Below are 15,091 nucleotides of genomic sequence, written 5' to 3'. Positions count from 1 at the left end.
GCAAAGTCTGCTTTGCCCTGCCTGGATCTAGGCAGCTATCCTGGTTGGCGGTTCTTGGGGGAGAAGGAGCACTGGTGTGGCAGAGCTTGCTGTGTAGAAGTAGCTCTGAAAACAACAGCACAGCCCCTCAAGCTTGGCACAAAGTACTCTCTACTCTACAAGCAAAAAGCTCAAGGGACAAGTAGTTGGCTGGGAACATGAACAGGCAGCGAAAACAGTCTCAGATTCAAACTCAGACTTTGGAATCCTTTTTTGGTGACAAAGAAGACCAAAACATACAGCCAGAAGAAGTCAACAAAGTCAAAGAGCCTACATCAAAAGCCTCCAAGAAAAATATGAATTGGTCTCAGGCCATGGAAGAGCTCTGAAAGGATTTGGAAAAGCAAGTAAGAGAAGTAGAGGAAAAACTGGGACAAGAAATGAGAATGATGCAAGAAAACCACGAAAAACAAGTCAATGACTTGCTAAAGTTAACCCAAAAAAATACTGAAGAAAATAACACCTTAAAAAATAGATTAACTCAAATGGTAAAAGAGCTCCAAAAAGCCAATGAGGAGAAGAATGCCTTGAAAGGCAGAATTAGTCAAATGGAAAAGGAGGTCCAAAAGACCACTGAAGAAAATACTACCTTAAAAATGAGATTGGAGCAAGTGGAAGCTAGTGACTTTATGATAAATCAAGATATTATAAAACAGAACCAAAGGAATGAAAAAGTAGAAGACAGTGTGAAATATCTCATTGGAAAAACCACTGACCTGGAAAACAGATCCAGGAGAGATCATTTAAAAATTATTGGACTACCTGAAAGCCATGTTCAAAAAAAGAACCTAGACATCATCGTTCGAGAAATTTTCAAGGAGAACTGCCCTGATATTTTAGAGCCAGAGGGTAAAATAGAAATTGAAAGAATCCACCAATCACCTCCTGACAAAGATCCCAAAAAGAAAACTCCTAGGAATATTGTTGCCAAATTCCAGAGCTCCCAGATCAAGGAGAAATAGTGCAAGCAACCAGAAAGAAACAATTTGAGTATTGTGGAAACACAATCAGAATGACACAAGACCTAGCAACTTCTACATTAAGGGATCAAAGGCCTTGGAATATGATATTCTGGAGGTCAATGGAGCTAGGATTAAAACCAGGAATCACCTACCCAGCAAAACTGAGTATAATGCTCCAAGGCAAAATATGGATTTTCAATAAAATAGAAGACTTTCAAGCTTTCTCAGTGAAAAGACCAGAGCTGAACATAAAATTTGACTTTCAAACACAAGAATCAAGGGAAGCATGAAAAGGTAAACAAGAAAGAGAAATCATAAGGGACTTACTAGAGTGGAACTGTTTTGTTTACATTCATACATGGAGAGATGATGTGTGTAATTCATGAGACCTCAGTATTAGGGTAGCTGAAGGGAATATACACATATATATAGGCAGAGGGCACAGGGTGAGTTGAATATGAAGGGATGATATCTAAAAAAATAAAATCAAATTAAGGGATGAGAGAAATATATTGAGAGAGGGAGAAAAGAGGAGATGGAATGGGGTAAATTATCTCACATAAAAGTGGCAAGAAAAAGCAGTTCTGTTGGAAGGGAAGAGGGGGCAGGTGAGGGGGAATGAGTGAATCTTGATCTCATCAGATTTGACTTGAGGAGGGAATAACATACACACTCAATTGGGTATCTTACCCCACAGGAAAGGAGGAAGGGGATTAAAAAAAGGGGGGACGATAGACTGGAGGGCAGATGGGGGAGGAGGTAATCAAAAGCAAACACTTTTGAAAAGGGACAGGGTCAAGGGAGAAAATCAAATAAAGGGGGACTGGATAGGAGGGAGCAAAATATAGTCAGTCTTTCACAACAGGAGTATTGTGGAAAGGTTTTGCATAATGATACACATGTGACCTATGTTGAATTGCTTGCCTTCTTAGGGAGGGTGGGTGGGGAGGGAAGAGGGGAGAGAATTTGGAACTCAAAGTTTTAAAAGCAGATGCTCAAAAAAAAAGTTGGTTTTGCATGCAACTGGGAAATAAGATCTATAGGCAATGGAGCATAGAGATCTATTTTGCCCTACAAGAAAGTAAGGGAAAAGGGGATGGGGGGGAGTGGGGTGACAGAAGGGAGGGCTGACTGGGGAATGGGGCAATAAGAACATATGCCATCTTGATGTGTAGGGCAGAAATGGGGAGAAAATTTGTAATTCAAAATCTTGTGGAAGTCAATGCTGAAAACTAAAAATATTAAATAAATAAATAAAAAGTATATACAAAAACTATACACAGGGGATAGTGGGTATTAGGGTAATATCCAGACATCCCTGGGTCTTGGTATTATCTGTACAACGACCATGTCATATGAGGATTAGCTGAAGACTGTGGGGACATTAATTAGCATGGAAAAGAAAATTTAAGGGGGAAGTGATAAAGGACAGGAAGACACGATGGTCTTCAAGAATTTGAAGGGCTGTCGCATAGAAGAGGAATCAGATATATTCTGGAGGTGACGCACACTGACAACCGGGGAGATCAAGAAAAGTATCTGGTAGGAGGTGACACCCAAGTTGTGGGATTGAGGGAGTCCTAAAAGCAGCATGGAGCTGTGGTTTGAAGGAAGCCAAGGAGTTGACAAAGTAGGGGTGAGGAGGAAGAACATGTTATGCAAGAGGGACGGAGAGCCAAGGCAGAGGGAATGCCACATACAAGGAACAGAGAGTCGGGCAGCTGGGTCCAAATGCCAGAACGTGTAAGGGAAAGAAAAGAGTCTGTCTGGAAAGAGAAATCAGAGCTAGACTATGAAGTGTCGCCATCTAGCTATCTTGCTTCTACACCTACCTCTACAGGCTGAATCAACCTGGAAGTGTCCATCCCAGCCTCCCATCTCCCTGTTCCTTCCTTTTCAACTCTTCCATTCTTGTACAAGTTCCTGAGTTGACTTCCTTGACTGTGCTTCTTTCAGTTTCCTGTAGCACTGACATCTAAAACCATCTAGATGGATTACATACAATATGTGTGCCTCCTCTCCCAATAAAACTGAGAAAAGCCCTATGGTGATCAATAGTGTATCTTCATCAGGCACCACCCCAAAGCCCAGCCTGGGATTAATTAATCCCCAGGAAGCACTGGGGATAGGTGTATTTGCCAGTCTAAACAAGCTGCAGTTCTATGAATGGTGGAAGTTCTTCCCACTCAACTTCCCTATAGACTGCTGAGCCACGTCCCAACCCTGACAGTTCTTTAAAGACAAGAGGCTTTACTTGGTCCACCACCATGTCTGGGATGGCAGTCCCCCAACTTTGGTTCCATGGTCCGTTCTATGAATGTATTTACTCCTGGTTGTACGTGGACAGTACCTGGACCCACCCTCTTATGCCAACCTTATTCCACTGCTCCCTAACATGTTTCTGTTCTGATTAGTCTAATAGTTCCACAACTTTGCTTAAGTTACAGCCTCTGTGAGCGATGCTCCCCACCCTCCCTCTCATCCTCTTTGGGCATCTACATTTAGCAATCCTTCGAGGCTCTACTCTCTCCATTTTCTAGAATTGTGGATCTTTAGAGATGGGAGGTACCTCCGAGCTCCTTTGGAACAATTCCCTTTCTAAGGGCCAAAGAGAGAAGTAGTAAACTAGTGGAGCTAAGACTAAAACGTGACTCCCAAGTTCAGGGCTCTGCAGGCATGTGAATTTGTTTAAAACACTTTACAACATATCATGTCCCCTGTTCTCCACTGCCTACAGGACACAGGTCAAACTCCCAAACTTCGTGTTAAGGCTACCACCCTCTCCAACTTTTTCTTTGGCATGGTATATAGAAGGAGCACTGGGCCAGAAGTCAGGCTGTCCTGGACCGGTCATTCACATTTGTGTGCGACCTTGGATTAATCTCTTAGTTACAACTGCATCTTCTGTAAAATGGGATTCATATCCTCCCAGAGAGAAACGGGTGTTTTCAGCCTATTTCATGGGGGAGAGGAGGTGGGGGGGAGACCAGAAGCAGGATTAAAGCGATTCACTGTTCCTTTTCTAATCTGTGGCCAAGGCTCAAATGAGGTCATGTTTGTAAAATGCTTTACTAACTTTAAAGCACAATGTAACTGAAATTTACATTAGCCCATCTCCAGTTCTCTTTCATGAAGCCTTCCTCCAATTATTCCAGCCCAGGCTAATCGCTCCCCTCACAGTGAAAGTCAAGACTAGCCAATTCAGCTTTCCTCTCTCGTCTTACAGCAGGGAAAGGGCCACAGGACCCAGCACATAGCCAAGGCATTGGGTGATGGGGGAGATGCCAATTACACGCTTATGGGTGGATCATCTTATGGCGGTCACTATCTGTGGTCTTATAAGGTCATCTCTAGGCTGGTCTCAGGGTGATGAATCCTATCTAGGAAATTTAGAGAGGCTTCAATCTGCATTTAGTAGGAGGTAGTCAACAAATCTAAACCTTAGCTCCTTTAAATACTGAAATACATCCTGATTTTTTGGTTTGCCCATGCACATTATGAGCTGTGTCTGTGTAAGACCCAGATCTATTAGCATCTTTATATGAGGCTCTTAGATGAAAATGGTGATTTAAAAACAGGCATTTGGGCAGGAGGTCCTGTTGGTGAGGCCCTCCCCAGTGCCCTCCCAGGAAAAGCCTACTCCAAGAATCACACACCACCACAGCTGAAGAATATTTAAGTTTTCTTAAAAAAAAATCTTAACCATAAAAGGAAAATAAAAGATTATACATCATTTTTAACAGCAGTCATTTCCATATCTATATTTTATATATTATATATATTTATATTATATATATATTATGTATATATATACACCTAGCACAGTGTGTATATTCTATTAATCTTTAAAGGGAGGACAGCTATCATGGGGACTAATGAGAAATTGCCTTCCGGGGGCAGGTTCTGGGCATGGCAGGGGTTCCAGCTCTCAATGCCTCCTGCCTATGGGACTCAGTTTTCAGCTCTATTCCTAATGCGTTGGTTTCCTTTGTAGGTATGGGAGTGAACAGAGATGGGGTGAGGGATTCAACATTTGGCTGGTTTAACACCAGATCCCCAAAGAAGCTCTCCTTGGCTTTGGGAGAGCAGGTAAGAAATACTGGGAGGGAAGAGAGAGCAACAGACAACAAGCTGGGAGCCCTGTTTCTCACAGTTTCTCACAGAGGGAAACGTTCTGCTTCCCTCACATGCTTAGAGGAATGTGGGATAATCTGTCCTGGCTCTTCCTCAGGAGCCCCGGCCCATTCCCTAATCTCAGAGCTGAGTTAGGGATTGGGGAAGAGGTTATTTACTAGCATTTACTGAATGATGTCTCCCTCTGCCCCTGGCACTCCCATTCAGAGCTGCCTCCAGTCTTTCCCCACCCCATCTCAGGAGCAGAGGCCTAAGAGTAAAGTTATTTACAAGAGCAAAGACGCACATACAATACATACATATTTATAGAAAACCAAAATGGCAAAGGGGAGGGAGTGGAGGTGCCTAAACTCCCTGCCTTGGGATCCTATAAGGAAAAGGGATAGGGGTGGAGAAAGTGCATTTATACAGACGACTCCATCTCTCGCTCAAATGGACAGATGTGATAGTCAAGTCTGCAAGGTATATACACATATACAAATATGTGTATGTACACGTGTTCAAGGAAGGAACGGGGACCTCTCAGATGCAATCAGCATGCACAGAGGAGACGTGAGGCTCTAGTGAGGGGAAGAGGACAGCAAACTTGACTGAGATTTGAATGGAAGAAGCAACATGCGTGGAGCCAGACACCTGGCTCCCCCTCAGACCTGGCTTAGATTCCAGTCCTCCCCACAGGAAGGAGGTTTGGGGTCTTCCCTCCTGTGCCCCCTGCCCTGGGGCAGTCCCTGAGGAGGCGGGGAGCCAGGAAGTCTTGGAGGTTTCCATGATTAAAGTCCCAGTGAAACGGCTGTGTCGGCTGGACTGTCTTCTAGGCTGTCAGAGCCTGCAGAATAGAGTGGGAAGGAAGAGAAAGAAGTGGGATGGGTACAGGAGGCTAGGAGAGAGATGTGTTTGTCACTAGAGACACTCTAGAGATCCCAGCGATCGTAAGATGTAACCTCTTCAGCCTTGGCCATACTTCACAAGAAGCAGTCCTACTCTGTCTCCTTAACAGACAGCCTAAATGAAGTTCCCAACTTCTCTGTGTGGACATCTAATGGGGAGGGAACATCTCTGTTGTCACTTTTGGAGATAAGGCTGGGAGTCTTAACATTTTTTAGGCTTATCTCCATGGCAAAGAGCAAAGGGTGGGTTCACTAAAGGCATTTCCTACATCATGGTCTTTAGCTCTGGGAATGAACTGGGTAGCTATCTCCAAAAAGAGAAATTAGAACCCTCTCCCCTTCATATCCCTGTTCTTCTTTGCATACAACCCAGATGTTTTATTCCTCAGTCAGGGCCACCTTGGGGAAGATAGGGAAGTCAGCTTTACTCACCAGCCTCAGGGCCTGGTCCTTGCTCATGACTGTCCTTGGAATACGAAGAGAAGGGCTCCTTGGCTGGGGGTGAAGGGGAGCTCTCGGTCCACCTAACTGCCTCCGAGTTGAGGCCACCCACAGGTGTTGTACCACCAGATGACTCTGCCCCCAAGGACTTTAGCAGCTCCCGGTGGGCTGTCTCCAAGTCCTAAAAGAAATGTTTGTGGTGGGGTGGGGTAAATGTACTGCTCAGACACTGCTCCACCCACTGACCCCTTAGAGAAAGAGAGTGGCTGTAAGTCTGCTGGGATCCAGAAGGAAAAGATTTATGGTGGTGTCCAAGCATTCCCTCTCACCTTAAGCCTGTTGAGTTTTAGTGTGAGCTGCTCAATAGTCCGGAAGATCATGCCCACATCCCTGAGGGCCAGACTGGAGGCTCTACGCTGACCCCTCCTCTCATCTCCACGGCCTCCCTGGTGCTCAGGCTCTGTTGGGGAGGCACTGGGGGCATTGTGCTGCGAGAAGCTCCTGGCTACATCTGACGGGTCCGTGTCTGACTCTGGGGGTCCAGTTGGCATGCTGACATAAAAACAGTTTCCTGTTTCCCACAGCAAGAGGCAGAAGGATGGAGATTATCAGGCAGGAGTACAGAGTAAGTGGAAAGACATGCTTCCCCTCCCCATTTCCTTTGCACAAAGATAGGCTGAGAGAAGCAAAATACCATGCCTAACTAATACTGCCTCTATTCTAGCCACATGAATGGGCCTTTAAGCAGCTCCCTGAAGTCAGGCTCCTTGCAGGCATGGTACAGAAGAAAGGGCACAACTGGTTCACTTCTTGCACAATGCCTTTCAAATGCCCTTCTTGGAGCATCTCATACCTTTTGCATTATCAGCATATTATGATGGGTCTCCTGCGGGTTAGTTAATATTCTCTGCTTTAAAAACAAAACAAATTCTCTGTTTTCATGTAACTCATTCTGAACTAAACCCAACCCAGGGACGGAATAGTGTCTTGGAGGGACTGGTTGATGCTTGAAGTGAGAGGAAGATGTAAGGAAAAAAAAGGTTGCAGATCACCTCAACTGGAGAGATAAGGAAGCAATGCTTTGGGGGGGTGAGGGACTGGGCTGGGCTGGCCATTGAGGCAGTGAGTTGGTTTAAAACCTGAATGAAAAACAAGACAGCAGTGCTTTCTAGCTGGCTTTGCTTCAGAAGAGTAACATTTGTCCTCCTTTTCTTGTTTCCTCTATACCCTAGCAGAGACTCAAGATAAAGTGTCACAAAGGGGACCTGAGACAGAGGAGAGGGTCCAGGGAGCAGCTTTCTACTCTCACTACCTGTGGCCCTTTAATCAGCCTATTTTAATGGTGGCAAGAAGGGATGGGGAATGCATGGCTCCAGTCAGCTAGGGGGTCAAGGTGCAAGGATAAGAGTTCATGCTGGTGTTCTCTCTGCACCTCCCTTTCCTGGACATTGTCTAGCTGGGACTTCTTTTGTCTATAAAGGATATGTGACTTTTCAAAGGTGGAGGTATGGGCCAAAGGTCAGCATGCCCATCCCTCTTCACCCATACAGACCTTAACTTCACCATTCTATACCAAAAAGCTGGTGGCTAGGGTCTAACTGGATCTAAAAGGGGGACCTGAAGAATTAATTCAGACAGCAGTTCCTTGCTCCCACCTGGCTTTCCTTGCAGGCTCTGAACTTTTGCCCTTACTCAGTTTTCCCTACCCCTTTAGCAGCTCCCAAGAGAATCCCATATGTTACCCGCGGCATTAGGTCCGCCTCCAGCTTCTGGTGGCTCAGTTTCTGATTTGCCACACTCTGGCAATGTAGGGACAGCATTGCTGCCTGCCACCTCAGCTGCACCACCACCACCATGGAGGAAACAGAGAAGGAAAAGGGGGTAGGGGAAGGGAAGGAAAGAGAGAAGGAAGGAAGGAGAGGATGAGAGGGAGAGGAAGATGGGGGGAGGGAGGGAGAGAGGGGAAAGGGAAGAAGAAAGAGGAAGAGACATAGAATATACAGAAAGACAGAAAGAACAAAGGAGGTGGGAGAAAAAAAAGGGGAAAAAAGTTAAGAAAGAACAAAGTAAACATAAGATCATACATGATTATACCCCAGGGAATGGGAGAGAACTTTCTACTGATTCACCGAAAGAGAAAGTATGAAGACTGTCAGTCCCCAGAGAACAACAGAGAAAAAATATGAATCCTAAGGGAATAAATGGGAAATCCTAATGGAGAGGGAGTTTGGAAGCTGGGCTAGTCTTGATAATCAAACTGATGGAAGATTCAGACACAACAAAATCCTGGCATCTCTCTCCCAACACTATTTGGATCCCACTTCTCGCTGCCTGGCACCCTAGAGTGGTTATGCTATCATTGCCTCTCATTTCAGACCCAAACCCTGCAGTCTGGTCCCTCTATTAACAATCTCTCTCCTTTATGTAACTCATCTCATCCCTACGACCACCTCAGAGGTGGTAACCTTTCCTTAGCTAGTCTTGTCCTGAATCCTACTTTACTAAGCCTTTAAAAATCCACAAAGTTCCCCTTTCCTTTCCTCCTCCATCCTCCCAGATTTCCTTTCCAACCTTGCTCTACATTCCTCTAGTGGACTGACCTCCAAACCCCTTCTCATCCAATGCCCTGTAACTGCCACAGCCCCCACCCACCCCCACGCCCCTGCCCTACTGAGCTCTAGGTGGAAGGTTTGTTCTCTCACTCTCTGTATCCTATCTCCCCGTTCAGAAAAGGGATCCCCGGGGGACAACAGTCTCTATCAGAAACAACATTCTGTGAGGGCAAAGTCTATTTCTCCCATCAGGCTGGAAGCAGGTGAGGGGTGAAGCCACATCTTCTCCATTACACTTGGAGCTGCCAAAGGACAGAGATCTTTTCCAACTTCTGTGTCTCCCTTCATCATCTAACATAGCATACAGGGTGCTCAGGACAAGAGTGGGCAGGGAAAGGGAGAAGACAGTAGTTTTTTGGAAACTCTTTCAAATCCAGTTTATGTAAGCATATATCTTTGAGTGCATTTGTGCGTAAGGAGTGGTCCTAGGTGCTCTCAGGTTGTCTGTCTCTGACTCCTTCATTCAGAGTTACCTTTTCTGTTGTGTTTACCTTTCCTTACTACTTTGTAACTTCCAACAGCCTCTGTGGTAGGAGGCTCTTCAGTCATGTCTCTGTCCAGTTCTGGGTGCTCCCAGATTCCAGAGTTTCTGGCTCTTGGGGGCAGGTGCTCTAGGGAGCTCAGGGCTGCATCATCTAACTCCCCTGTCTCCAGCTCCAGTCGGCTAGTCATCTGATCAGAGGGTGCATGGTCATTTCCTTCCATCCCAACTGGCAGCTGCCCAGGGGATCCTGGGTCCCAGGGGTGGGAGGTGATTCCGACGACAGATGGTGTGGGTGTGAGGTCATCTTCTGGTTCCACAGTAGCTCTGGACTCTGTTGTATGACCGGGCAAAAGGCTCCACAGGATCAGGTGCCGAAGATTCTCCACTGGAGAGGGAAATCAGAGTTGTGGCTTCTGGGAAACTCCCCTTACTCCCTCCCTCTTTCCTATCCAGATGCCTCCTGTACAGCAGATTTGCAAATTCTTTGATACCAGGCCAATAGGTGGAACTAGGGGGTGGGGGAAATTGTTCTTCTTAGATTAATAGCATTACAAGCAGATCTCAGTTGGAGATGAAGCACCTTGACCCAGCAGATCAGTAGTAATTTCACCACCGGCCCTCCGAAGTCACTCTGGGAATTGAAGTAGGGGTAGTTGGGAAAGAACAAGGCTCCTATAGCTCTATAGGAACCTCAAACCCCACTGAAGCCCTGCTTGAGGATCACTTCTATACTGTGAGCAAGGCCTTTCCATGAGCCTGATCCTGACAGGAGATCTAGCCTTTAAGGCACAGGTGAAATGTGCGAAAAGGGATCAGGAGTGAGGGTGGGTCCTAGACCCTATTGTCTTGGGTCTGCCATGCAACTAGAATCAAAGGAAATAAAGCTTAGAAAGGAACTGGGCGGGCATCAAGCAGGGAGTGAGGGGTGGGGACAGGGCCCCTTGTTCACACACCATCTTCCAGGGCAGAGTCAGCCAATCCCTCCATCAACAATGGGCCGGGCAGGGGCAGGTGGACTGCACCTCTTGTTCTGATGCCCAAGCCCCCTCCGCCCAGGGATGAGGTGGACGTTGGGGCAACCAACTCTTCCTCACTGCCTTCCTGCTCTGGTTCTTCCAACAATGCTTGACGTTTCCCATTAACCCACTGTTGGGACCTATCACCTAACAGGAGTAAGGAAGAAGAATATTAAGAGGAGAAAAGAAAGCAGTCTATTTCTAGATGTGAGCATGTTTATGTCTTGGCGCATCTCCTTGCCTGTTCTCCAGCAACATCTCCTGATATTCGGACACCCCAGAAACCAAGGAAGAAATTTAAATATGAAAAATCAACTAGCTGGGGTGAGGTAAGGTCCACGGAGATGCTGCCCATCTCCTTGGAGATCAAGATACCATCGAAGGACACCAGAGGAGAAACCAAATGAATTGCTTTAGCTTCTCTCGGCCCCAGGATTCTAGAATTTTTTTTCCTCTGAGGTTAACTTCTAAATGGGGAATCTGGGGCTTCACCTCAACCCCAAATCTCATCCCACTAATTGTATCTTTTGTCCCCATTCTCCCACAGCCCTTATTCTCTAGGTTTGGGTCCTCTATCACCTCACACCTGGAGATGGCAACAACCTCTTTGGGACCTTCAGAACTCATCTAGTCTAACCTCACCAGTTATCAGTGAAGTAATTGAAATCCAGGGATGACATAACTTGCCTACACAGCAGAGGTGTGAACGCAGGCCCTCTGCCCTCACTTTGGTGTTCTTTCCACTATACAGTGCTGTCTTCTAGCCTCCAGTCTTTACATTCCTCCCTTCTCTTTTGACTCAGCAGCTGGGAACTGCAGCCTCCAGGGCACTAGGGTCTTTCTTCCAGGCTACTCCCAAGCCACGGTGACGTCAATGCTCTGCAGGGATTTGAGCCTCTTTCCTCTTTCCCCACCTCTAAGTGCCCTTTGTCTCTTGGGAAAACTGAACTGGAGTCTGTTCCAGTAAGAAAACCTTATTCATTTCTATCCTCTAAATGTAACTTTTCCTCCTCTAAACCTACTGAAAAACCAAACCAAACCAACTGATAACCTTTTGGGCGATATCTTTCATTTTTATATCACTTGATTCCCTGGCTCCCCACCTCCCTCAACGAACATTCCCTTGTTACAAAGAAAACAATTAAACAAAACATCTGATACAATGATTTACTTAGAAATGTTTACCATCTTCTTCCCCAGTAGCCCCTAGGTTTGTAACCTTGGAATCATCCTTGACCATTTGCTCTTCCTCACCTCAACCCTCACAGCCAACAGTAGCCAATGCCATCTTGAATCTGTTCTCTTATTTCCATTCACAACCACTGCCCTAGCTCATCTTTTGACTGGATTATTTACACCAGTCATGTAACTCATTTCACTGCTCCTGCAGGGTCTCTTTCCTCTCCAGTCTAACCTCCAGATAGATGCCAAATTGATTTTCCTAAAACATAGCTCTGGTCAAGCTGTTCTACACTTCTGAAAAATCTTCAGTGACTCCCTCCTATGATTAAATATGAAACTCTCTTCCAGAAATTCAAAGTCCTCCTTAATGTTCCCACTACACTTCTCAGGTTACCCCATTTTTCATCACTTAAAACTCTGTTCCTCTCAACCCCTTCCAATCATCTTTCTCCAGACGATCCTAATCATTACCATAAGACAGATCTCTGAGGAGACAGCCTGGACCCACAGAGAGGGGTATTTACCTCTAGGCAGTAGTTCAACTTCTGGTTGGCAGTCATTTCCCTGGGATGCTTCTGAGTCAGAGAGCCCCACGCTGAGGACAGAAAAGGCCTACAGTGAGACAAATGCTGAGAAGGCTGCTAGCTACCATGAAATCCCATCTCACCACTAAGCAGAGAGAACATCATGAACATTTCATCTCGGGAACCCTGGATCCTTCTGTACCTTCTGTACCCTTCAGCATGGGGGCAAGAATGAAGGATCAGGGACAAAGGAGAGCCAAGTGTGTGTTTTCACTTGGATTGGGCTGACCTAGATGGAGACTTGGAGGACAGAGAACATCTAAGTTTTACTAGTCCTCTACTCCCACCCAGCTTACTGCCACTCTTTATCCAAGAGAGAAAAATAGGAAGAATAGGGGGCATATTCCCAACTTCCTGAGCCTTGGGTTATCCCTTTTCTTCTTCTAACATTTCCCTCCTGGGGTTATCCAGCTCCTGTGTGTTCAGATGCCACTAAATCTCCCAGAGGCAAGGTTTAAAGCAATTACAAGTCAAAAGCCATGTGCCTGAGGAATCTGGCTGCTGGGGTCCTCAGGGAGGGCTGTTTACCTTGTCGGTGTGGAGCTGTGTTGAGATGGCTGCTGGGGGGCTGTCTGAGAAAGGTGGGCAGGATTTGGTACAATGCCAGGGTTCCTGGTGGCATTCTGCACAGCACCCTCTAGAAGCTCCATCCACCTATTACTCAGTAAAAGGAGAGATGTCAATAGTGAGACTAGGGAAAGAGAAAAGGAAAGCCCCACTGCCTACCTCTATAACCCTGCATCCCTGGCCTCCCTCTCTATAAGCACCTTAAATCACTTGCTGGGCTTAGTTGTAAAAGAGTAACCAATCTGCCCTGGTTACTGTTATTTCCTAAGGGGGTTGATTCCAAGACCCTAGGGCACTCCAGGAGGCATCAAAAAAGTTAAACAGTTTGGGAACAGTAATAACCTTTAAGTTCATTGTAGGGAAGAGAAAATAGAAGTTGGGGGATGGGGTAACATGGAGAATAAAGACAGGAAAGCAGACAAGAGATGCTAAGGCTGTAGTTGATGTCTTTTCCCCACCAGATTATTCTGGAGTCAAGCCTATTAGGGTTAGTTTCAGGACTCGCCATCTGCTCCAACTTGGGCTCCCCATGCTTTCCGCCTCCGTCATCGGCTTTAAGAGCTGCTGCTCGTTTTGTCCTTAAGTCTTACTGAACTTCTGCTCCCCAAGCTCTCTTGGAGAGCTGGCTAAGCTAGCCTAAGGAAGAGCTCCTCCCTTAGCCCTGCTTCCTTCAGGTTCCTGGCCTAAGTCCTGCCTTACCCACAACATCCAAGCTCAAGGAGAGGGGGATGATGTGAAACCATTTTTCTCACATGTTTTTATCCAATGATGTTAATGCAACCAACTCATAGATCTGTGGGGGGCCCAGCTCGGAAGTGCAGATAATGAAGAAGGCCCTTTTGTCTGTGTAAGGAAAGAGCAGAGAGACAAGGAATGGCAGCACCATTGATGTCAGCCTGGCTAGCAAGAAAGTGAAGTCCATGAAGCCCTTAACTGACCTAGACCCCAGAAAATGGCCTAAAAGAGAGCCCAGAATGTTCAGAGACACCAGACCTCCCTTCCTGCAGTCAACTTTAACCAGGTACAGGACAAGGAAGCAAATTAGCCTCAGGCTTAAAAAGACCTTTCTCTCATTGTCTTTCCTTATTGGAGGATGTTTTTCCAAGCCTTCATTTCCATTCTTACTGGCTCTTTTCTCTATCCTTTTGCCCAGTCCACCCATTTTTCCAATTCTTTCTTTCCAACTCTTCTCTTCTCTGCCAGACTTTCCTAAGCCTGTTCCAAATTCCCCTACTCTAGGGTATCTTCAAAGAATCTGACACAGCAACCCCAGATTAGCTCCTCCCTAGCAGTACTGATGGAGGATATTCTCTTGTCCTAGCCCTTATAAGGACTCTGTGTGTGTGTGTGTGTGTGTGTCTCTGTGTGCTCTCGAGCATCTGCCTGTCTTCTCTCTGTAGCTTCCCCTAAGACAGTACTAGGTGTATGTTCAAAGAGGTCTCCCAAGATAGGGAGCCAAAAAATCTCACGTGATACTGATTGTGGGTGCCAGTGGTGATGACTTTTTCTAAAAAACTACCTGGCCCAAGCCCAAAGGTGTCGAACACAGCCTCCAACATTCCCCAGTGGGGCCTGAACAAAATTAAAATGGACTGAGAAATGTTTTAACAAAATACATAAAAATACAGTAAAACACAGAGAACAGTACATTTTAAAACCAAATCAGTAGGTGGTCCATAGGATCCTTCCATATGACTTAATGGTTCCTGTTTCTATTCTGAGTTTGACCCTACTGGCCAAGGCCATGTCCCTTTTCAGAGAGGCTGAGCTGCCTGCGCTGAGGTAGAAGAAGAGCGTACCGGTGGCCACTGAGCGGATGAGCACAGCATTGAGCTTCAACACAGGACTGAATGTCTGCTTGTTGTCAGAGGAGCCCAGGGAGGTCTTGCTGTGACATTTGAGGAGCAGCTTTTCATCCTGCTTCTGTAGCAGTACCAGCAGGTCCTCCAGGAGCAGCACATGAAGATCTTGGGTGGGAAGGGGCAGCACAGAATACACATAGCAAACCTTAATTTTCTCAATTTTTCCACCCCAATATAACAGGTCAGCACTAACACGATGTTCTTGAAATGGATCAATCTACCTACCTACGCATCTATCTATCACTTACTTTCTATTTATTTATCTATCAACCGTGTATGTATCTATCCCCATCTGTGCATCATCTACATATTTATCAATCT

The 15,091-nt window shown here is 46.0% G+C and overlaps 1 protein-coding gene across 4 annotated transcripts in view; it reads right to left on the bottom strand.

Annotated features, from left to right (window-relative positions):
* Positions 1–4,734: 4,734 nt before the first annotated feature.
* Positions 4,735–15,091, bottom strand: part of ARHGEF11 (Rho guanine nucleotide exchange factor 11) — a 153,190-nt gene continuing 142,833 nt past the window's right edge. For 3 of the 4 annotated variants that reach the window (XM_036754388.1, XM_036754387.1, XM_036754389.1), the window contains 10 exons: positions 14,708–14,875; positions 13,661–13,751; positions 12,870–12,995; positions 12,282–12,352; positions 10,513–10,722; positions 9,567–9,944; positions 8,206–8,301; positions 6,793–7,034; positions 6,455–6,644; positions 4,735–5,961 (listed from right to left, as the gene is read on the bottom strand). In XM_036754388.1, coding sequence (XP_036610283.1) covers positions 5,906–5,961; positions 6,455–6,644; positions 6,793–7,034; positions 8,206–8,301; positions 9,567–9,944; positions 10,513–10,722; positions 12,282–12,352; positions 12,870–12,995; positions 13,661–13,751; positions 14,708–14,875 — 1,628 coding nt within the window. In that variant the 3' untranslated portion in view covers positions 4,735–5,905. The remainder of the gene's footprint in view (positions 5,962–6,454; positions 6,645–6,792; positions 7,035–8,205; positions 8,302–9,566; positions 9,945–10,512; positions 10,723–12,281; positions 12,353–12,869; positions 12,996–13,660; positions 13,752–14,707; positions 14,876–15,091) is intronic. The other variant, XM_036754390.1, reaches the window with a different exon arrangement.

The sequence above is a fragment of the Trichosurus vulpecula genome, chromosome 4, assembly GCF_011100635.1.
Source record: "Trichosurus vulpecula isolate mTriVul1 chromosome 4, mTriVul1.pri, whole genome shotgun sequence".
In the NCBI taxonomy this organism is placed as follows: Eukaryota; Metazoa; Chordata; class Mammalia; order Diprotodontia; family Phalangeridae; genus Trichosurus; species Trichosurus vulpecula.
Note: the sequence above shows the minus strand (reverse complement) of the source record. Positions and strands in the feature narration are given on the sequence as shown.